Raw genomic sequence first — 25,399 nt, 5'->3', positions numbered from 1 at the left:
ATAATTTTAAAGAAAGCGGACCATGATATGGCAAAATTTTGAAAAGCCTATAACTCGGAAATTATAAGAGATAAATAGCACACGCAAGCATGTTTTGTCGTGCTTAAAACATTTTCGAAGGTACCCTACATTGAGCCCACATTACGCCGCCTCTGGAACATTTGTAGGGCCCATATTAGTAACTCCTTGGCTACACCCATGTAAAATTTTATCCCGATCAGAACATTCGTTTAGAAATGACAGATTTATTTCCAAAAAAATTTGATTCTGTCCCACTGTGCAATGGCAATAAAAAGTTAAAATATTGCAAAATTAATGAATCGCAAAGAAATTGAAGTATTGTGGCAGAAAAGTAAAACCAAAACAAAATGAAAAGGGCAGTTCATATAGATGAGACAAATAGAAATCTAGATTATTTTCTTTATACTTTGTGGTTTTGGTTCCCTGCTCATTACATTTGTCTGACAGTGTTATCATATTTACTATTTACTTATAATAATGATCATTATTTAAATTAAATAGTCGTTATGGAAACCGTGTTGTTTTTTACATGAATAAGTAATAATACAATTAAGGAACTTTAAAGTTGATTTACCAATTGCATTTATACAACCACATCTTGTCTATGGTCTAGTGTAAACACATATTACCACAAAAACATTATGTACCCTACAATTAAGTGTAGACCACATAGGGTTTCATAACAATGAAACAGTTTTATTACTTCTTTTTTTTATATAATTCTAATGAAACATAAGTGTCATTGCTGGTACGGTCAAGGCTGATTAATCATAAAATGAGTGTCCTGTTTTCTATTGTATAAACACGAATTTCTTTTTTAAGGGTTTAATACAGTTTGGAATTAGAAATATTCACAGTTACAATTTCAAAGTGGTCAAAGACACTACAACGTCCGGTGTAGTGATATAAAATTTAAATAAATTTTAAATAAAATAATTGGTTTAGAAACACAACAAATAAATAAAAATGTCAGACGAAGATAATGTAAGCACACTTTGTATCATATACTTTTTAAGTATATGACACACAAATATAAATAAAACATTTCCACAAAAACCATTAATTAAGCACATAATAATTAAGTGTGGTGTTCCAAATATTTGTTTAAAGACAAAAAAAATAATGGACATTAAATTAAAATGTAAAGATTTTTATTTATCTTGAGTTATTTTCCACTTTTCTATGTATACGAGTAAGTTATATGTTCCTACTTATTATGTTATAAAGTTTAGTCGTTCAATTCCGACAATATACTACTCTACACTGAGTAAATGAGCAAAACATTTTTCTTTTAATATTTCAATAATTTATTTACATGAGCGATGAAGAAGGGCCTCGTATTGGAGCTATGACCAATTATTTACCGATCGTCACAAAATTAGGACGAGTGATATATTTGGATCAATTATAATTGAATTAATAATTATCTTCACAAAATTTTTAGTTGTGATTTACTTATATATAAAATTATTTGTGTGGATATCAATATAAATCAAGCATTTATGATCGATAAAGTCCTATTTCGGAAGGACATTTGTGTGGGAGCTAGGGGGCTTTGTCTTTGGGCCGAATATATTAAATGCCCCAACTTTTATCGAGATATCTTCAAAATTGCGACATGTACTTTGCGCACAAGTTTACACGGACAGCCAGCAAGCCAGACGTACATCGTTATATCGACTCTGTAAGTGATTCTGAATCGATCGGTACACTTTAAGGTAGGCGTTAGACAAATATTTTTGAAACATCAGCACAAAATGATTATACTCTCCCCCCACTATGCTGGTGTAGGGTATAAATACACATGCATACATATTTGTTTATGAAATCACCTTCATAGATTCAAAAACAATGTAAGTATGTATAAATTTTTGTTAAATTAGCAGCGGGAACAATAACACCTGCCGCAACACGCAGGTTCATATCGTGGCATAAACCCATTTGTGGTAATGAAGGAAAATGCTAAAAAAATAAAGTAAAAAAAATAATTACCCGCAGCTTAACAGGGTGAAAAATAACATATCTACTATGTATTACAAACATGCATACTTACAATGTTTTTCAAACTCTATTACGTTTTATGGAGAACATGTGAAAATTTATCTTCCCTTTGGTGGTATTCCAGCTTGCCATTAACCTGAAAATGCTTTAAATTATTTATTTAAAGAATTAAAAATTGATTTTCTATATTTATAAATATTTATATCTTCAAAAAACTAACCACCATCACATTCTCAAAGACTAATCTTAATAGAGCAAGATTATATCACATCACTTTGCCAAATGGTTACAAAAGTTATAGTGGTTTTATGAAGCGGTTTATGTCATTATTTCACAAATAATGAAGACAGGCTGGATTACTGTCATTAGGATTACGATTTAATAAACCTAGGGTCTGTTTTCAATCAAAATGTATACAAAAATATATTTTGAAATTATAATCTGAATTCATATTCGGATTATAATTGGTCAGATTATAAACGGTCTCCCTTAGAATGTGGTAGTATGATCAAATATATCATGAAATTCATCTGTACATTTTCTGGAAGTACTAGAAATTTTAAAGAATTTATTAGCTTTAACATGTGTTTCAGAAGTAAAACTTATTTGTGTACAATTTTATCTAGATATCAATGTTAGTCGGCGGCTTTTTGAATTCCCTGGCACTTAACTGAAAAGGCAACACCGCTCCTGTCAACAGGCATCAGTCAGTTGCCTCCTGTCAAAATGTGAATAAACTGCATAATTTAATTTATATTTGACAGCCATTAAAAGCAGACTACCTCATGACTTGAGGAGAAATTGGAAAAAATTGAATTTCGTCTGCATTATTTTTTGCGATGTCCTGTTGAGCTCTCTACCCCCAAAACAATTTGAAAAAGTCACGATATGGTGTAGACTGATCTTAGATTGAAAGTGCGAGATATTGTAGAAGCCACAAGCATCTCACATTAGAGTGGCCCTTAATAAACGAAAGTTGGATTTTGGCCATTCTCACCCCCCCAGTTTGGTGAACATTAGTAAAAAAATCATCCTGAAAAAATGTTAGGTAAATCGGTTGGGGTTAAGACGTGCCGCAAGCCCTCTGAAGTTTTGAGATGCATTTACAAGGGGAAAAAAGGAATTTTTTTCAGTTTTTGTAAAAATTTTGCCATTAAAAAATTACTTTTCCAATTTCATTTAAAAGAATAGAAATGTGTACACAATTGTCGTTCTAATGAGACATAAAAAACAGAAATTGGTCAAAAAATGTTAAAGTTATTAAAAAATCGCCAGGCCATTAACGTGTCTCAGGCAACTAGAACAAGAAAGGTAGGAACAAAATTAACATATTTTGAGAAATATTAAAATAAAAGCACACTTTTACTTAAAATATGTCCATATTTACTTGTATATGTGTTTTTGTCTACGTAGGATACCGTTAACCTATTCTTAGGTATGAACAAAAAAATAAAATTTTTTTAACGCCAGTTTCAAAACTCCATTTTCAAATTTTTAAAAATTTTGTTAAACAAATTTCAGAATTTTTTGATCATCTCATTGGGATTTATTAAGAGTATAATAGGGCCTAAAAATGTGAAAAAAATATGAAAATATCTCTTATAGTTTTTCCGTACCTGCGATTTAAATTTTGAAATTTTCGAGAAAAACCAATTATTTCGTAATTTTTAGGCCAATGAGCTCTATTTCCTTGTAGTCCAGATAATTATAAATATACTCTGAAACTTTTACTAAAATCGGAAAACTCTAACCCTTAAATCGTGTAGGTCAAAGGTCAAATTTTTCAATATTTTAAATTTCGAAATGTTCGAAATGTTGTATATTTTTGGGCCGATTTTGATAAAATTTAACAAGACTATAACACAAAGCCTAGTATTTACAAAACAGCAGAAAAATTAAAATTAACCCTATATAGCACTTGGTGTTAAAATGACCCCAAACTTCTAAAACCTTAAAAAAAATTATGATTTTAAAAGTTTGGTATCATTTTAACCCCAAGTGCCATTAAGCGTTAATTTCCATTCTTGTGCTGTTACTATAAACCCTAGAGTTTATGTTATAGTTTTGTTAAATTTCAAATATACAACAAAAATATACAACATTTCGAAATCTTTTCAAGAGAAATTCCAAATATTGAAAAATTTGACCTTTGACCTTCACGATTTAAGGGTTAACGTTTTCCGATTTTAGTAAAAGTTTCAGAGTATATTTATAATTATCTGGACTATAATATTCTAATTAAGTATTGCTTAAAATTCATAAGAGTAAGGAAATAGAGCTCATTGGCCTAAAAATTGCCAAATAATTAGTTTTTCTCGAAAATTTCAAAATTTAACCAACCGATTACCTAAAATTTTTTCAGGATGATTTTTTTTACTAATGTTGACCAAACTGGGGGGGTGAGAATGGCCAAAATCCAACTTTCGTTTATTAAGGGCCACCCTAATCTCACATGCACAAAAATCTATGTGCAGTTTCCATGGAAAAAATCCATTAATTAAGCTACAAAATGTTTCCTCTTTCGCCCTATTCTCCAGATTTATCCCCAAGTGATTATTTCTTATGCCCACACCTGTAGAAATGTCTCCAACGATGAAATCATCTCGAAAAATCTTATTTTTTGGAAGTTATAACAAAATTGGTGAATCCTTGGAAAAAATGCATAGACGACAAATGAGACTATGTTGAAAAATAAAATAATTTTTTATCCAAAAACCTGTGCTTCATTCAAAAAGACACGGACATTTGGACCCACCCTCGTATGATGGAGATCCTCTGCTTTGGGATTTTAGAATAAATATTGTAAATGGGTTAAATTTTCGAAGTATACATATATGAATAACGTCTATTAAAAATTGTACACATTTTTAAGTATGAACAAATAGGAGAGCTATATTCGGCTGGGCCGAATAGTATATACCCTTCACCAAATTATGTATTTTTATTTAAACAAAATTACATTTTTTTTAATTGTTTTTTAATTTTTTTTTTAAAAAAATTCTTTTTTCCAAATTGTTTTTTATCTTTTTTTTTTCAAATTGGTTTTCCAATTTTTTTTTTTAATTTAAAAAATAAAATTTGTTCTAAAAATAATTTAGACAAAAAAAAATTTTTGATGAAGATTTTGATCCAATGTAGGTCCAACTTACTATAGCCTTATATACATCGTTGCAATGGACTTTGAAATATCTATCATTAGATACAATTTTTAATTAAATTTTCAAAATTAAATATTGCATTACACCGTACGACACTCAATATTAGACACGAACCGGATGATATACGTCTGAAACAATAAATTAAATGGAAAAAAACTGCGTTTTCAGTTTTTCATTTCGTGATCCTGTTTCCTTTTAAAAGGACTTAAAATTTTCATAGGAGAACATTTCTAAAAAAATGTTCTAAAATACTTCTGATTATCCTACTATATAAAATTTTGTGTCAAATGATCAAGAAGAGTTGCAAAATATTTCGTATTATATTTATTTTATTATAAATATAATAAATATAAAATCTACTTAAGTGTTAAAAATTTTTTTAAATTTGAATTATTTGATTTTTTTATATTTTATTTTATTATTTCATTCGAAAAAAATATAAACAAGTAAATTGGTATAGTAGGGCAAGCCCGACCTTATGATACCCTACACCGGGTATATGATTATAAAGAGTTTTATTTTGATATGAAACTTATTTGTGTTTAATCTTATTTGAATAATATTATATGAAATATATTTGTGTTGAATTTTGTTTGGATACTGACATATTTCAGAGATTTATGTATGTATATTAATGACATTTTCGAGAATGTGGCTTATATTGAAGCTATGGAACTATTTTCAAATGGGCTGATTCTAACCAAATTCAATAGCCTTTGTCCTTGGGGCAATATAAAGGTCTGTGAAATATTTTGTCGAATTATCTTTAAACCTGCGACCTGTAGTTTGATTACAAGGTTTACATGGATGGATGGACGGACAGACGGACATCGCTTAGTGAACTCAGAAAGTGATACTGAGCAGAGTGGTATACCTTAAGATGGGTGTTGGGACAATCTTTTTGTATGTTGAAAACAACAGCCCTAACCCATTATACCTCCCCCACTATGGTGGTGTAGTTTATAAACATGCACTTTTCTTAATAAAACTTTTTTGTATACTAATAATTTTTTGTTTATATTTTAATTTGACCTTTATATATATAAAGGATGACATTTAGTATAGAATATTTGGGTCTTTAACGCACTATTTTTTAAAAAGGAATTTATTGGCAATCTTAAAAGATATTAAAGGATAAACATTTTAAAGGACATTTTTGACATCTTTTGATCCTTACAGGATAAAATAAAGATAATACAAAATATTTTGCAACTCTTCTTGTTCTTTTGACATACAATTTGTCATTGTTGGAATAGCAGGAGTATTTTTAAATATTTTTTGAAAAATGTACTTCTATGAAATTTTGATGTCCTTAAAAAAGGACACAGGATCACGAAATGAAAAACTGAAAACACAGTTTTTTTCCATTAAATTTATAGTTTCAGACGTATATCATACGGTTCGTGTCTAACGAATTTTTTCTCTATTTGTCGGATGGTGTTATCTTAACAATTCCATTAAAGCATTCAGCACGAATTAATTCGTTGTCTTAAATCCTTAGTACTGCAATTTTTCATTTCATTTTGTAAATAATTAAAAGCAAAACAAAACTGAAGAAAATAAATATATGAAATCAATTTTAATTTGATTTTTTTCAAATTGTCTAGGCTCGAGGTGAGCATCTTTGAGGGACCACCCACTAATCTCCAATCCATCCATGTGGGCATTTAAATACAAATCAACAACTTGGAAACACATCAGCACTGACTATATTCAATTTCATTAAAATATTTCCAATCGTTCAAATGTTTTTAAACTACCGTGCGGGGATACTGGTACTGGTTTATTGCAATATCTGATAGTCACAATGTTTGTACTTGCCTTTAGAAACAAATAAGGAATGTCAATGAAACTCATATTTTTAAGATTAATTTTAAGAATTTCAACAAAATAGAATCGTATCTCATATCTAGAAAATGTTCATGATGAATAAACGTTCAATGTAATCGCAAGTATGGCATGTTCTTTTAGATTTATTTCATTGTTGGGTATCGCATTTATAATTTAAATTTTTAATGTTTTACTACAAATGCATTTCGTATCCTAGGATACACCAAAGCATGACATGCTATTGAAACAAATATGCTTAATTATAGTGTTTAGCTAAGAAATTCATTTAAATTTCATAATAAAATAGTTTAGCAAATTATAAAAAAACACACAAGAAAAAAAATATTGTTAAAGTATTCAGGCATAAACGTGTAAATATGTGTTTATCTAAGTAAGGGGATAATTTTGCGTGTTAGATTTAACAAACGCACCTTACAAAATGATTACTCAAAACAGTTTGTAGCATTTATTAAGCACAAATTTCGCCCTTAAACTTGAGTTGTAAAAAATTATATCACAATAGTATTTTGAATGTTACTTCAAGGAATGAATAAAAAATATTCAACATTAATTATTTCAACCCTTAACAATTCCTTACAATTATGTCATTTAATTCTCTTTCTCCTATGGTGTTTCTTTTATTTAGTAATAGAAATTAGAAACTCAAAATGATTGTAAAATGAATCCTCACCAATGTCATTATCATGCCTTCGTACTTGAAGTGTATAAGTACAAATTAACGTATAGATATTTTGACATGCACGGGTTTTGCTTACTCGAACCTATTATGTTTTAGACAGATGTTCAAATGGTTAGTGATTGATCTATAAGTAGTTATGACCATTTTTGCGTTGGCCATTTCATTCTCCTGCTCCTACATATACATACATATGGATTGTCATTTCTTTAAATCGAATATATTTTCTCCACCTATGTCTGGTCCGTTGTTTTGGTTGTAAAACTGGAACAAGCTAACATTGTATTTCGAATCTATAGCTTCTTAAGTAGTACAACCTACTTGTTTCACTCTCCAGACAATTTATTTCAAATTGATTGTTTTATTTATTTTTTATTTTTAAATAGAGAAGTAACACTCCGGCATTTAATATGCCTATATTAAATGTGTTACTTTCTTTGGAAAGGGGATAGAGTGTAGAGGAAAAGGTGGTGAAAGGAGGAGAAAAGCTTTTTTTAGTGCAGGTTGCAGCGCCTCTGGTGATGGAGATGGCGCCTTAATCAAGCCAACAACCTTTATTTAATTATTTTACTTCGGTGGCGTTTTAGTGTTATACCACCGAAGGAGGGCGCTGTGATAAATATTAGTTATCAGTAAACTAATAATTATTATAAACTGATGTTGTTGATTGGCAGCGGCTGGGAATCGAACCCAGGCCACAAATACCATATCATGCTTAATGATCAAACGCGCTAACCAATTAAGCCACAGCACCCTCGATACGATATCTGTGTCCCAATAAATGAAGATCGGGATATTCACAGTGGAGGCGAAAAACTGCTTCTCCTTTTCCTCGGTCCAGGCAGTATCTGTTGAATGCAAATTCAAGTCTGCTTATTCCGGTTCATATTCAAGAGTTATATACTGCGTTTTACAACTTAAGTGGACAACGATTTAGCATGTTTCCATGTTGATGCTTTTTTTTCTTTTCAGATGGTAGTGCCTGAAGATTTCGCTTTTAATGGTTCCAAGCGTTAGTCTGCATCATCTGAGACCCTTAAAGCTGATCATACTCCGGCCAGCTCGTCTGCCTGCTCATTACCGTAGTAGTTTCTATGTGCAGGGACCCAAACTAGAGTGGTGCCAGATGAAGTCTTGACAGTTCTTCCGTACACTGCACAGTGGGACTGAATCAAATTTTTTGAGAAATAAATCAGGCATTTCTAAACTGCTGGTCCGATCGGGATAATTTGACGTGGGCGTAGCCGAGGTGTGTTTGAGTTTAACTTATTAAAATAGGCCCTACAAATGGGCTATTGATGCACAAAATACGGTGTTTAAACACGAGCCATTTTTTTGTTTCCCATACGATTTCAAAGATTTTTATATTTTTGGAAAGCTCTGGGTATTGAATAAATATGTTTGCATATTCTATTTATATCTTAAAATTTCCGCGTTATTGGCATTTCAAAATTGAAATTTTCAATTTTGCCATACCTTGTTCCGTTTTTTTAAAAATATAGGTCGTACTTTTGGACCAAATGGACCCGATTATTTTTTGTTATTAGACAACTAAATTATCAATAACATATAAAAGATTTCAGGACAATATCATTTATGAATCCAAAACTAAACGATTTTCAATTTAAAAATTAAAAAAATAATAGATTTTTGCTATTTTTAGTCAAAAATATTCGATTTCAAAAAAAATTTATACGAAACTAAAATTTGTATCATAGTTATTTTTAATGCCAACCGCCACGGTGGTTAGTAAACTAACCACTTCATTGCACAAAAAACCTTGGAATGGGGTGGTTGTTTCATGTTTTGATTAATTTTTTCTTACTTTTTATAATAAACTAACCTTGATTAAAATATAAATGCAATTGTTTTGATTTTAAACTTATACACAAAAAAGCGTGGCTGAAAGAGTTAACTCTTTTTATACCCTCCACCACCATAAGTGGTGAATGAGGGTATATGTATATAAGTTTCTCATTCCGTGTGTAACATTGAGAAATATTCATCTGAGACCCAACAAATATATTTACATATATATATATATTATTGATCCTTATAAAATTCTAAGTCTGTGTAAAACACGCTCACGTCCAAAATAGACAAACAAAATTAGTAAACTTGTAAGAAAAATCTTTATTGTTCTCCTAAGCAGCTGGGTATTGAAAATCAGCAATATCGGTTTACTGGAACTAGAGTTATGAATCAATATGTGAGACAACTAGGGTATTCAATTAATCGGGTTTCTGGATTAATCGGTTAATCGAGCAAATAATTAATATAGGTTTAGATTTAATCGGTTAATAATCGGTTAATATTAAATTATTCGATTAACCAAATAATTTCTATTTTAATTTTAAATTGAAAAGAAAAACACGAATTTTGTATACTTATATAAGCATTTTGTTACTAAAAAGAACAAAAACATAAAAAACAATCAAAACTTAATAATTCAACAAAACAATAAATAAAAATATACACATGTGAGTTCTTTTTTTAGATTTTAAGGAGATCTTCTGAAATAATCTTTTTAAAAAATAATGTAATTTAAATGCTTCAATTTTAAACGATTTTTTTTAGTTTTAATTAAACTTGACTTGTAAAAACTATCTCACTGATTGTAGATTTGGAAAAATCGAAAATAAGGCACGATAAAAAGTATCCAATTTCTCAGTTCTTTTTTTAGTTTTTTCTAAGCATATTTTTTTAGATTTTGAATACTATAATAGCATAGTTGGGGGTAGTGCACTAAATGTTGATTGAAATCAGCATTGCACTAACTCACTAAAATTGCCAAAAATTTAGTTTGCACTATTTTTATCAGCTTTTTGTTATTTTTAATGAAATATTAGTCTTAAGTTTTAAATTAGTGTACAGGAATAAACTTAAACCATTTGAACTTAAAAATTTAGTGCACAATTTGAAGTTGCACTCAAATTAGTGCAGGTAAAAAAGTTGCAATATACTGATGATTGCATTTTTTTAAATCAACTAATTTAATTTTGAGTACAAAATTTTTTAACTTACTATCACTAATGTTTAGTGAGGCTGCTAATTTTCAACTCAGCTCTAAATATGAACAAAATGATTGCACTAATTGTGCACTATCACAAAGTATTAGTGCAAACTGCAAAATTAGTGCACCACCCCCATCTATGTATAATAGTATCGTTAAGTTCTGATTAAAGACTCGTTTCAGTAATGTCTTTAGATTCGTCTATTACCATGTCGTCCTTCAACTCATTATCACAAAGTTCATCATAGAATATTCTAGAAAAAATGTCAATTCCAAATTCCTTCATATCAGTTTCCGTACTATACTTCAAATAACTATTGCTAGAAGGGAATGTTCACGAGTTAAGAAATTAAATTTTAAAAAATAATTCTGTATAAGTGCAAAAAAAAGACATTTCGGTTAATCGGTTAATCGACACAAATTAATCGGTTTATTCGTTATTTGAAAATCGTCAATTTTAAATTATTCGAACAGTTAACCGACAAAAATTAATCGGTTAACCGATTAACGGTTAATCGATTGAATACCCTAGAGACAACCTATAAAAAAACATGATAATTTTAAAATTGTTTTTGTTATTTGTGCAAATATATTGCAGATAATACCATCAAATTTTACACACATTATGTTTACGTTAAAGGGACTAACTCTGGCGAAAATTATAAGAATCGGTCCATGATTTCTCCTAGCCCCCATACAAATTTCTTCGCGAAATATGGTTATATGGTTTATATGGTTTATATGGTTTGAATTTCAGTATCCACACAAAATTCAGGAAAAATAAGTTTCGTGCTTAAAAAAATTACAAAACCAAATTTTTTTGGATCGGCTCATATTTGACCGTAGCCCCCATATAAAGTTCATTTCCGAAAATCACTTAACCCAGATATGCCGACGGCTTGAGCTTGATCATTTTAAAAGTACTTTTATATTATTTTGGAGGAAATGAGAAATAAAAAACAGTGCAATTAAAGTTTTTAAAAATTTATTGAAAAAAGTGTTTTTTTAAGTCGTCCTATATATAGGACATTGGGGTCACAACAACAAAACTAAAACGGAATACTGAAACATTCATGCATATAACAATCAAGCTACTCTTCATAAATATAAATTCCAAAAAAAATGTAGTATTTATTCACTTGTAAATGTACAAAATTTTTACTTTCAATACAAACGAGATATGTCCTTAATGACTGTATATGGGCATTATGAAAATATCACAAATTAAAAATTCAATAACTCAAAAATATTAGCAAAAAATAATGCGATCACACAATCTGGTGAGTAATAAGTATGTGAACAAAAAAAATGGAATTTTGATAAACGTGATGTATCCTGTAAACAAGAACTACATGTAGTACAGACGGCATATCTGGGTTAAATAAGTATAAATGTCTTATAAATATCGCTATTAAGTTGAAATTCGACATAAATAGTCCCCATATATACCCAAATCGCTGTACCTAATTCTATGAAGATCGGCCGATAATTGGTTATAGCTCCCATATAAGGACCACTTCCGAAAAACACATTAACCTACATAAATATCTAACAAATATCAATATCAAAACAAAATTTTATACAAATCTCTAATTTATATATAGAAATCATACTACAGGATTTTGTGAATATCGGTCCATATTTAACCATAGCTCCCATATAAGGTCCACTTCCGAAAATCAGTTAAGTATCATAAATCTAAAATAATACTCATATACATAGAAATCACTGTACTAAAGTGTATGCAGATTGGCCGATTATTGGTCATAGCTCCCCTATAAGGCTCATTTCCGAAAAAGATATTAACCTTAAAAAATAAATATTTAAAACATATCGATATCAAAATGAAATAACGCACAGATCAGTAATTTGTATCCAGTAATCATACTTTTGAATTTTTTGAATATCGCTCCATATTTAACCATAGCTTAAGGTCCACTCCCGAAAATCACTAAAGTCCTCATAAATTTGTTACAACTATAGTTATCAGGTTGAAATTCGAAACAAATTTATTCAATAAATACAAAAATCGATGTATAAAATTTTATGATGATAGGCCCATAATTGGTCATAGCCTCCATATAACAACCACTTCAGGAAAACACATTATTAACCTGCACAAATATCAATAAAAATCTGTACTGAATCAATATTTTACATCAATCAGTAATTTGTATCCAAGAATCGTACTACAAGTTTTTTTAAATATTGGTCCATAATTCGGCATAGCTCCCATATAAGGTCCACTCTTGTTAATAGCGTTGTTTATATGAAATTCTATAAAACTAGCCCTCAAATACTTAGGACCATAATAGGTAATAGCATCCATATATTAAACCAAAATTGTACACAGATCAGTAATTTGTATTCGAAAATCATAATAATAAATTTTGTGAGTCTTTCTGACTTCTAATTGTGATATTATTTCAGTACCATCATATTTAGGTGGAGGGTATTTAAGACTCGGCACAGCCGAATATAGTACTCTTACTTGTTTTACACTGTGTTATTTAGAATGACAAATCTAAAAAACACGTAAATTTCATTGAGTTTTGTTAATACATAAAGATTTTATTACAAAACTAAAACTTGTATCAAAATTTTATTAGAATTGCAAATATTAGGAACAATTTGATCCACATTTATACCGAACTAATTTTCTTGTTTATGCAAGTTAATTTTTAGTCTTACAAAAAAATTTTAAGTCAATATCTCAATTATATTAAGAAAAATGCTACTTTAAATTCTGCCCTTCAAAAATATTATTATTGCACTACTCCTTGTCTACGCCCACGTCAAATTTAATCGCGATCGGACCAACCATTTAGAAATGCCAGATTTATTTCCAAAAAATTTTGATTCTGCTCCACTGTGCATTGTCTGTTTAATTGCTCCCACAAATACTCGTTTTGCGTAAATTTTACATTTCTTACATCTTCTTTCCTGATATACGCTGGCTTTATCCAAAAGAAATATTGAGAATCTTAAAACGAATGCATCACAAAAAGGGATCCAAATTCAGTTATTTACTCAGAGGTTTGGCTTAGTCGATTTGCTTTATTGCTTTAAAATGATGGCGAGAAATATTTCAAATGTCGAAAAGTTTTTTTTTGGAAATAATTCGGTATCTCGGGAAATCTTTGTGATATTGTTACGAAATTTCACATGGTTGGACCTGAGGTGTTTTACGTTTGTTCAGCTTCCTAGCGCTAATAAGGGTCATTGCGGTCTCAAATATTTTTAAAAAATCGGTAAAATTCTTTTATGATCCGAATGAGCTGAAATTTTAAATATAAATAGTACATTCTCTAATAGTTCCTGAGATACCGAAATATTTCCAAAATAAAACTTTTCTAAACCACTGTGTGTCGCTTAAGTATTGATTGAAACTTCTCTTAAAACATTATGCAATTTATCTCTTTTTCTTCTTCAAAACCAGCCATAAAGTCCTCTTTTATCCTTCGCCACCCTATGAAACTGAATAGAAAAATACAGATTAAACATGAGATAACTGCATTAATGAATGTATTGTTACAAAAGATAATTTTAATTTAAATTTAATTATTCTAATTAATGCATTTTTGTATACCCCAACGCTAACGTTTTGTTTTCTCTATTTCCTTTATTTTTAGCTAAGAATAAGAAATCTGTATTCCAGCGAAGCCAAGTTAGCGCAAAAATCTCAACGCGAATTAACAGATGGTACCGAAAAAGATGTATTGACAAAATTGCGTTTATTGTGTTTGAGTCGTGGTGCCACAGGCATCTCAGGACTGGGCAGGTAATTACTTTAAACAAATAAACACTTTTAATTCTGTTTATTTTGCTCTGCAATAAATTACTCATAGCAAAGATAATACATTCATTATTTAATTGAGACAAATTTGAAAAGATTTATTCTTTGTGCATGCTGTAATTTTTCCCTTAAATTTTTCTCATTATTATTTTTGTGCATAAAATTATTTACACAACAGAGCCTTTCGCAATATGGACGATGATGGCAGCAAAGCATTAAATGAGGAGGAATTTGTCAAAGGTATACGTGAGTTTGGTCTGGACTTATGTGATGAAGAGCTCAAGGAATTGTTTGAAACGTAAGTTTGTGTTTGGCTACATAATTTAAGTAAAATCATAAAACTGTCTAATCATAAATTATTGCACTTAATAATAATTGTTCATTATCTATATTCCATTATATTGCTTCTTTATAAAGTTTCGATGAAGATGGTAGCGGCTCCATTAATATGACTGAATTTTTATTAAAATTACGTGTAAGTAACTGTTTTGCTTTGTTTTAATTTCTTTGTGTTTTGTTCTTTCTGTTGGAAATTTAATAATGGCATTTATTTTTTGGTACCTCTAAATAGCCACCCATGCCACAAAGTCGTCTAGACATTATTGATCAAGCATTTAATAAAATGGATAAAAATGGTGATGGTGTTATTACGGTGGAAGACTTGAAACATGTTTATTCTGTGAAGGAGCATCCAAAGTATGAGACTGGCGAAATGACTGAAGATGAATTGCTGAGAGATTATTTGAATAATTTTGAAGGAGTACGTGGCAATAATGATGGAACTGTAAGTTATTAGTGCATTTAACTAGCGAAAGAGTAAAATATAACAAAATACTTTATTGAAAAATGAATTAGCCATTTCTCACCTTAAACTTGGCCAAAATAAAGTATTGGAGTTTATTATTAAGTAAACAAAGTCTTTATCAAATTTAAAATTTCATAGCAATCCAAAAGGAAAATACACACATAGAACTATACAGTTTAGAATTTGCAACGCAAAGTATTGCGTTTTTAACAAAGTAGTAAATAGTATTTTGTTACTCTAAATTTAAATAAGAGTTAGAAAATTTGACTGCACTGATACTAGTATATAATGTCGAATTATAATAGACCATGTTAACCTTGTAATCAAATCCTTGCATACAAATACCGATAAACAAATAAGAGAATCGTTTTGAAACTGACAGAAATCCAAATTATATTGGGTGTAAACACTTTTATTCTTTCGAAAAATTCTTGGGTTAGATCCAAATAAAAATCTTTGTGAAAATATGCAATTCTATTCAGAGAGGTCTCAATCTACACAACCAAGTCATAAAATTCTTGTTAGTTACTTCTTAAAACATTAAATGATATTGCCATTTACTGACACGGATGATAAAATAAACCTTAGGATCAATTAATGATAGCTACGTCTATCTTGCTACCATGACACTAGCTTAAAAGACTATTAGAGACTATGCCAAATATATTCGCTGGACCTCGTTGCGCAAGTCTCTTGCCCAACAACAAAACAACATGCTAAATTTTCTTCTCCTTAACCCGACATTACCTAAGGCATCCACAAACACAAGAGACTTGCGCAACTAAATTGCCTAGCATGATATTGGTCTTAAATAGGTTTTGGAGAATCGCATCTCCTGGTCCAAATAGCGTACCATCAATGGAACTAAAACAATTCTCTTCGATTCTAGCTCGACTATGCCAAATATATTCATTGAACCTCGTTCAGTTAAATAGGTTTTGGAGAATACCATACTGATACTGATCCAGATGGCGTACCAGCACTTGAATTAAAGCAATGCTCTTCGAATACACAGCACACTTAAAGGCAGTTAATTTGTCTTTACTTAACGATGCTTCAAATTAAACTGACTAGTTGGTGTTCTCACTTCCAATTTATATACACTGCATTACCATCTAGATTCTTCTTGAAAGCTTTATTTCTACAATTCGAATTCTGGAGCTTTCGATGTTAATGTTAGCACCTTAAACATTTAGTGTTGTCATACTTACAAATAATGCAAATAACTGCATGCTATCAACATTGTTGATAAGTATAAAAAATTTCGATAAAAAAAAATAATTTTTGAACCTTTACTCTTCTGAATTCGATAATATTTGATATACGTGTTTTATATTGTCAAACAAAATTGAAGTGTTCCAGAATTTCGAAATTCGCTTTAGTATGATTTTTATATAGGTTCAAAGTTTATATTTTTTAAGCAACGCGTGCAAATACCTGAAGTAAAACTGTTAAGAACTTTAGAACTGTTAGTCAGATTTTATCAGAATGAATTGTAGATTTTTAAGTTTTTCATGAGAATCGCTCCAGAACAAAGAATACTACAAAAAAGCCATCTCCAATTTTCTAAAGATTTGTCTTGACCGATCACCATGAAATTAGGTCGCGTGATTTCTGTCTATATTAATGTTAACTATGTTGAATTTTGTGTGTATACCAACATTTTTAAGTGATTTATGCACATTAAAGTGATTTTCGGAAGCGGGTCTATATGGGAGCTATGACTAATTATAGACCGATCGTAACAAAATTTGGTGACATGAATTTTGTATATATTAAACTTATTTGGAGCGGAATTTGTGTAGATACATATATAAATTAAACATTTATGACCGATAAAGTCAAAGTCCTTGGGCCGAAAAAATAATATGTACAGAATTTTATCGAAATATCTTCAAAATTGCGACCTGTACTCTACACAAAAGGTTTACATGTCTATGTTTTTATAAACTTAGTCTTATATAAATCAATGAAAGTTTATCATTCTAATGTATTACTCATCTTTGTAGAAGGATATCTCGAAATTCATGTCCTTAAATTTTGAATTTTTTTCTATAAAAATAGGATCAATATATACTTTCTGATATTGTTTAATCGATTATTTCCTTCGAAAAGTCCCTACGATTTATTTAAGACTAAGTATATAAAAATCGGATAAGTAATCCAAAAAATAAATTTGAAGGTATGAACCGCGCAGGATATGACAGTCAAAACAGTCGCGTATGCTGATGATGTTGCGGTATTAATATCTGGTAATATAGAATGGGCATTAGGTACACTGAATAAGTGGAGTGTCATGAGTGGACTTAGTATGAACCCCCAAAATACGGAACTAATTCTCTTCACTAGGAGATACATGATCGATGACTTTAGACCACATAAACTGAATGGAATTAGTCTTCAAATCAGAGATAAAGTAAAGTATTTTAGCATCATTCTAGATAAAAGATTATCCTGGTCTAAGTGGACATCTACTCTAGCAAGAGGCAATTGGTACTATCTGAGATATTATGCCGAAGGGTATCAATTGAATCTTCAAAGCAGTTGTTAAAGCCATCGTGTTTTATGGAGTACTAGTGTGGTGGCACTTGGAAAATTCTACTCACCGGAAAACTGGTGAATGAGTTCTGATTACAGTCGCTATAAGGGGTACTGTGAATTAGCTCCCAAATTAAATATCTCCCAATGAAATAACTCCCAATGAAATAATTCCCATCAAAAATGAAATAATTCCCAAACTTGAAAAATATAATAACTACCAAAGGGTAAAATGAAATTACTCCCAATAATCGGCGGTTTCATAATTTTAAAAATAGTAGTCCCAAAAAAGCGAAATAACTCCCAATGAAATAAATCCCAATATAAATGAAAAAATTCCCAATCTGCAAAAGTGAAATTATTCTTCGCTTACCAAACATTTTTTTGCATTGCGGGCCTATGCGTAGCGCAAAGTTTTAATCCTCTGGGATGTGTCAAAAACTGGCTTCACTCACAAAATTAGTTTTGCATTGCCGGCCTTCGGCCGGTCGCTAACGTTTTCTCCTCTGGGGTGTAACAAAAACTGGCTTCGAAAAAGAAAAGTATTTTGCATTACCGGCCTTCGGCCGGGCGCTAAGGTTTTCTCCTCCGGGGTGTATCAAAATCTGGCTTCGCTCAGAAAAGATTTCTTTCATTGCAGAAAGGTTTTACAATATTTCAGAAAGCCGATTTTCATTTCGCACCAGATTAAGAAATCGTTGCAACCTGACAAAGGCTGACGATGTAAAAAGAGGAGAAAACCTTTGCGCCCGGCCGAAGGTTTTTGGTATTTATGGGTTCTGATTTTGCAAAGTAGAACCCAACAAGAATGAAATAACTCCCAATACAGTGAAATAACTCCTAATTCCCAAAATAAAATGAAACAAAACCCAACAAAAATTTCATTGGGAGTTGTTTCAAAATTATGAAATAACTCCTTATGCGTTAGGAGTTTTTTCATAATGAAATAAGTCCTAAGTTGTATGAAAAATTTGTTGGGTGTTATTTCATTTTTTCGTGGGGAGTTATTTCATTTGGGTGTTATTTTACGGTACCGCTATAAGGTCTACCTTCTCTAAGGCACATGTTACTATTTTAAACTGATTACTTGTTGATTTGGTGGTAATACAAATGGTTCTCAATTCTGATGTGAAACAGAATGCTATCTATTTGTGATCTGGTCTATGGGCATTAGAGTGTCCCTTAGAATTAAATTTTTTGAAATGTTGAAAATACCACCAAAAAGGGTTAAGTGCTCTTTTTTCATTTCATTTCCATTTTTGTACTGTTATTGTAAATACTAGACTTCATGTTATATTTTTCTTAGGTTTCATCAAAATTGGCCCAAAAATATATATCATTTCGATATATCTCCATGAAAAATTCCAATTATTGAGAAATTTGATTTGAAGATTTAAGGCTAAGCGTTTTCCGATTTTAGTAAAACTTTCAGACTATATTTAAATTGACCTGGATTATGATATTCTGAATTAGTTTTACAGTAAGGATATTCGGCTCATTCGCCAAAATATGGCCAAAAAATTAGTTATCTCGAAAATCGCAAAATTTATATCGCAAGTACGGAAAAATTGTAGGAGGTATTAACATACTTTTTTCACATTTTTATTCTCTATTATGTTGTCAATAAATCCCCATGTAATAATCAATATATTCTTAAATGTGTTTAACAAAATTCATAGAACGACAATTGCGTACACATTTCGATTCTTTTAAATTAAATTGCAAAAGTAATTATTTAATGGCAACATTTAAAAAAAAAAACTGAAAAAATGCATTTATTCCCCTTGTAAATGCACCTCAAAACTAAATCGAAAGTCGGCATGGATTGACCTTCTTAGAACAAGCTAAAAATTTTTTTGGTGGTATTTTAGGTCATTACGAAAGTTTTCAGCGGGTACCGTTTCAACATTTCAAAAAATTTAATTCTAAGGGACACTCTAATGGGCATATTTTTGACATACATTTCCATACTATAATCCCCCTTATTATGACATAAGGGTATATAGTAACGGCTCTAAAAGTGGTAATAGGACCGGTGGAGGTTTCTTTATTCAGCATTTTGGGACAAAATCCTACTTTAGGCTACCTAATTTCTGCACTGCTCTTCAGGCGGAAATTAATGCTATAAAACGTGCATCCAATTGGATTACTGGTAGCAAGGCTGCCATTAACGGAATAGTGGTTGTCTTCGCGGCATCTAAGTTAACCGAGGAATGCCGGGTGTCCCTAAATGAGATAGCGAGACATTCTAGGATAACGCTTATATGGGTCCCTGGAAACGATGGAAATCACGGTAATTGTATTAAAGATGAATTGAAAGAAAAGGGATGCGATGATGGATGAGGAGACAATCGATCCTTTTTCTGGTATTTCCCTTGCAAAATGTAAGATGGTTGTACCGCAGAGGCGAACGCACCTGTGCTATAGCTAGGTTGACTTGTGGAATTCCGTCGTGGGCAAATAAGGCTAATTGCTTTCTTTATTACAGGCCACTGTATAATTGGGACACATGCTTGAAGACTAGTTCTACGGTACAACGACTACTGTAGAAGCCGCACTGAGAATATCAGTGCGGTATCACGACTTTTAATAAGATCGTGAAGAATACAAATTTTTATATTTCGCAAAATTTTTAAATACATATCATTTAATAAACACTTTCAAGATGAAACAGCAAACATAATAAAGTGGTTAAATTTTGGTTCAAAAAGTATGTTGTATGCAATCTGTAGGTTAGAAACTGTGAGTATAGATATCGAGTTAATGCAAAAAAACTCTTGTAAGTTATAAAATGTTTAAATTTTAAATTATCATATCTATTACTACGTTTATACGTAGCCTATTCGCAAATAAAAATTATTTGCAATTAACTAACTCACTGTTTATATGTCACATAAGTTACGGAAAATTCTTGTTTTTATGAGATGCCGGATGTAATTATTTGGTAGCTCTTTTATTGAATAAAATATGATACATTTTTGGCTGGCTGTCCATGTAAACCTTGTGCGCAGAGTACAGGTCGCAATTTTGAAGATATTTCGATCAAATTTGGTACATATTATTTTTTCGGCTCAAGGACCAAGCCTATTGAAACTGGCTGAAATCGGTCCACTATTTCACCTAGCCCTCATACGAATGTCCTCCCGAAATTGGACTTTATCGGTCATAAATGTTTAATTTATATATGTATCTCCACAAATTCCGCTCCAAATAAGTTTTATATACACAAAATTCATGTCACCAAATTTTGTTACGATCGGTTCATAATTAGTCATAGCTCCCATATAGACCAGCTTCCGAAAATCACTTTAACGTGCATAAATCGCTTAAAAATGTTGGTAAACACACAAAATTCAACATAGTTAACTTTAATATAGACATAAATCACATGACCTAATTTCATGGTGATCGGTCCATAATTGGTCATAGCCCCCATATAACCCCACTTCCGAAAATCACTCAAAAATATAATTATTGAAATTTTAAAAGAAAAATTTTTTTGCTCTTTTACTTAGTGTAGGGTATTATATGGTCGGGCTTGACCGACCATACTTTCTTACTTGTTTTCTAATTGCAATATTTATACCCTACACCACCATAGTGGGGAGGGTATTATGCGTTTGTGCAGATGTTTGTAACGCCCAAAAATATTAGTCTAACACCCACCATAAAGTATACCGATCGACTTAGAATCACTTTCTGAGTCGATTAAGCGATGTCCGTCTGTCCGTCTGGTTGGCTGGCTGGCTGTCCACGTAAACCTTGTGCGCAGAGTACAGGTCGCAATTTCGAAGATATTTCGATGAAATTTGATACATATTATTTTTTCGGCTCGAGGACCAAGCCTATTGAAACTGTCTGAAATCGGTCCATTATTTCACCTAGCCCCCATACAAATGTCCTCCCGAAATTGGACTTTATCGGTCATAAATGTTTAATTTATATATGTATCTCCACAAATTCCGCTCCAAATAAGTTTTATATACACAAAATTCATGTCACCAAATTTTGTTACGATCGGTCCATAATTAGTCATAGCTCCCATATAGACCCGCTTCCGAAAATTACTTTAATGTGCATAAATCGCTTAAAAATGTTGGTAAACACACAAAATTCAACATAGTTAACTTTAATATACACATAAATCGCACGACCTAATTTCATGGTGATCGGTCCATAATTGGTCATAGCCCCCATATAAGGCCCACTTCCGAAAATCACTCAAAAATATAAATTATTTAAATTTTAAAAGAAAAATTTTGTTTGCTCTTTTACTTCGTGTAGGGTATTATATGGTCGGGCTTGACCGACTATACTTTCTTACTTTTTTTATTTGCGAATAAGACGTGCGTATAAACGTAGTATATAAGAAGTGAACGATTTGTGTCCTTAAATTTCGCACTCACAATTTTTTTTCTACATTTTGCCAATATGATTTTCCTCATACATATGTATAACTAAATTTTAATTTGATATTGATATTTTGAAAATACTATCAAATTAGTATTACTTTTAACTAATTTTTACCTCATAATATTTCTAATTTCTGTTTATCCTTTTCTATTTCACATCAGATAACAAAGGAAGAGTTTACAAACTACTACGCTTCGATAAGTGCATCCATTGATAACAACATGTATTTTGATTTAATGATGAGACGTGCCTTTACTCTCTAAACTTTCTTTGGAATTGATGTAATTTAAAAAAATATTAATGTACTACAAATACTGCTTATGTTTTAATTAATAAAACAATTTTTGCAAGAATAATTTTAATTTTAAACAAAAATATAAAAAACAACAAATATTTTTACTTTAATGTTTAATAAATTAAATAATAAAGATATAATATTGTGTTTTATTTGGACAATACCAGTGAAGGTATTTCAGTGATAAAAAATTATAATTACCTGATGAAATATTCATTACAAAATTGTTTTCTCAAAATAATACACTGAAAAAAATGTTACAAAAATATAGTTATTTGAAAAAAAAACTTTTGAATTAAAACTTAACCAAGAAAAGCTTAATTATCTTTTATCTGTTAACTCTACTGATGAAAAAAATATATTAAAAGTTATAAAATTTCCTTTAAGCGTAATATGGAAAAATAAAAAAATAGAAATAAATACAGAAAATTACCAAGTTTTTGTTACAGTTCAACTCTCATTAATAATGCGCTCAACAGTTGCTGTTAACATCAACTAACAACAACGACTACGACTACATACTGCGAGTACTAAAACTTTTAATTGACTATATTTATGCCAAGCTTAAAAGTAAATACAAAAAACAAAAAATATATAGAAAATAAAAAATTGTTTGCTGTTGCTCAAAATTTTTCTATTTTTCGTCACACAGTCGCTTTCCATACTTTAACATTAATTTTTTCCCTACTGTTTTGAGTGAATAAAAATAGAATGAACATTTTTCATTTTGTCAAAAAATTATTTTTTTTTTCAGCAAACAATTTTATTTTTGTTAGCTAAAAAGGAGCAAAGTTTTTTGCATGTATTTTTTGTTTTTTCTTAATTAGTAAAGTTTATGATTTTGTTTGGAATGTTTTTAAAAATTTAATGAATTTATGTTTAGTTTGACAATTCGTGAATATTTTGTGTTCTTTTGTTTTGCCAATTGGAATGAGTTAAAGAGATACATACATTTGGATGTAGTTACAAATTTTGTAAATATTTTTAATCGTATAAAAATACTTATTTGTTTGGGATGGCATAAATTAAATAGTTTAGTCCAATAGACTTATTCCCAGCAAAAACTTTCAAGTAATGAGTTGATATGCAAAATTCTGGCAATTCAATACTTACACAATGGCATTTTTACTCATTTGTTTAAAACTTCATATGGAAAAGAAAAACGTGATTTTCTTACCATATTTAACCAGGATTTATTTTAGAATGTCTCCCAAAATATTTTAGGTCTAGTGATAATTATAATCGTTCGTAGGCTCGAACAATTTCCAAAAAAATTTTTTTTAGTTTTTTGAAAATATTTGTATTTTCTCCCAAAACAAAACGTATACTATTGGCTATCAATTGAAAGTGCCCTTCCAGACGCATACTACCCAATATTTGCCATGTCCATGCGTACCCTTAATATAGAGATATTCCATAATTTATATGATTTTAAGTATTTTTTTATGAAAATGTTTTATGAAATTATGGACTGATCACCATGAAATTAGGTCGCGTGATTTATGTGTATATTAAAGTTAACGATCGTAACAAAATTTGGTGACATGAATTTTGTGTATATAAAACTTATATGGAGCGGAATTTGTGGAGATACATATATAAATTAAACTTTTATGACCAAAAAGTCCAATTTCGGGAGGAAATTTGTATGGGGGCTAGGTGAAATAATGGACCGATTTCAGCCAGTTTCAATAGGCTTGGTTCTTGAGCCGAAAAAATAATATGTTTCAAATTTCATCGAAATATCTTCAAAATTGCGACCTGTACTCTGCGCACAAGGTTTACATGGCCAGCCAGCCAGCCAGCCAGCCAGCCAACCAGACGGACGGACGGACGGACATCACTTAAACGACTCAGAAAGTGATTATAAGTCGATCGGTATACTTTAAGGTGGGTGTTAGACAAATATTTTTGGGCGTTACAAACATCTGCACAAACGCATAATACCCTCCCCACTATGGTGGTGTAGGGTATAAACACACCCAGGGGGTTCCATGGGGTGTACCTCTAGCATGGGTGGGTTGGCTCTCCAATGTTATTGGGGTTCAGTCATACATTCAGACTCGATTAGGGCACTTTAAATGGGTCAAAGTGGGATTTTTCAAAATTTTACCTTTGGTTCAAAATAAGGAACATCAGAATTCATTTTAGAGGTATGATTCCTTGGGCAAAGTTTCTTACTTTGATCCCTAGACTACGATTTTCCTTGTCACTTTGGCGATTTTTGAATCAACCCGAACTAATGGTTGGGCTTGTCCAACCATACTTTCATACTTGCTTTATCTAATTGTTTGTCTACCTAATTTCAATATGTCTACTATTGTATGGCATTAAAATTTTGGAAAACGGTGTTAACAATAAAATTAAGTTCTGAGCTACCGTGCGCCGCACAGTGGCTCATTATCGTTTTTCATCGGCCAAAACTCTGTAACTTTTGAACCGATAAAGATATTTTAGACATTTTTTGTTGATGGACAGATATGTACCAAATTTTATCGCAATATCTTCTAAATTGCGACTTCTACTTTGCGCCAGTCATATGAACAGGTAAAATAAAACTAGTTAGAAAGTATGGTCGGTCAAGCCCGACCATATAATACCCTACACTAAGTAAAAGAGCAAAAAAATTTTTTTTTAAAAAATTTCAATAATTTATATTTTTGAGTGATTTTTGGAAGTGGGCCTTATATGGGGGCTATGACCAATTATGGACCGATAGGTCGTGTGATTTATGTCTATATTAACCTTCGCTTTACCAATACCCACCCGGGTGACCTTTTCGGTTTTATTTCTTTAATAACTTTTTTAATTTTCTTTCGATTTAAATGAAAT

The 25,399-nt window shown here is 30.7% G+C and overlaps 1 protein-coding gene across 1 annotated transcript; it reads left to right on the top strand.

The window, feature by feature from the left end:
* Positions 1-883: 883 nt before the first annotated feature.
* On the top strand, positions 884-22,561 carry LOC135949624 (calcyphosin-like protein). The gene is made up of 6 exons (XM_065499234.1): positions 884-1,005; positions 14,353-14,501; positions 14,695-14,814; positions 14,934-14,991; positions 15,088-15,300; positions 22,434-22,561. Exons 1-6 carry the CDS (start codon positions 988-990, stop codon positions 22,533-22,535), a joined length of 660 nt encoding a protein of 219 aa, XP_065355306.1. The 5' UTR covers positions 884-987; the 3' UTR covers positions 22,536-22,561.
* The last annotated feature ends 2,838 nt before the right edge of the window (positions 22,562-25,399 follow it).

Source organism: Calliphora vicina, chromosome 1 (assembly GCF_958450345.1).
Source record: "Calliphora vicina chromosome 1, idCalVici1.1, whole genome shotgun sequence".
Taxonomy (NCBI): Eukaryota; Metazoa; Arthropoda; class Insecta; order Diptera; family Calliphoridae; genus Calliphora; species Calliphora vicina.
Note: the sequence above shows the minus strand (reverse complement) of the source record. Positions and strands in the feature narration are given on the sequence as shown.

Bases quoted from the DNA above. Each gene is read 5' to 3' on its own strand.
- LOC135949624 (XM_065499234.1), top strand. The intron at 14,502-14,694 runs GTAATTACTTTA...TTTACACAACAG, and splicing joins GGCATCTCAGGACTGGGCAG to AGCCTTTCGCAATATGGACG. The intron at 14,815-14,933 runs GTAAGTTTGTGT...TTCTTTATAAAG, and splicing joins CTCAAGGAATTGTTTGAAAC to TTTCGATGAAGATGGTAGCG.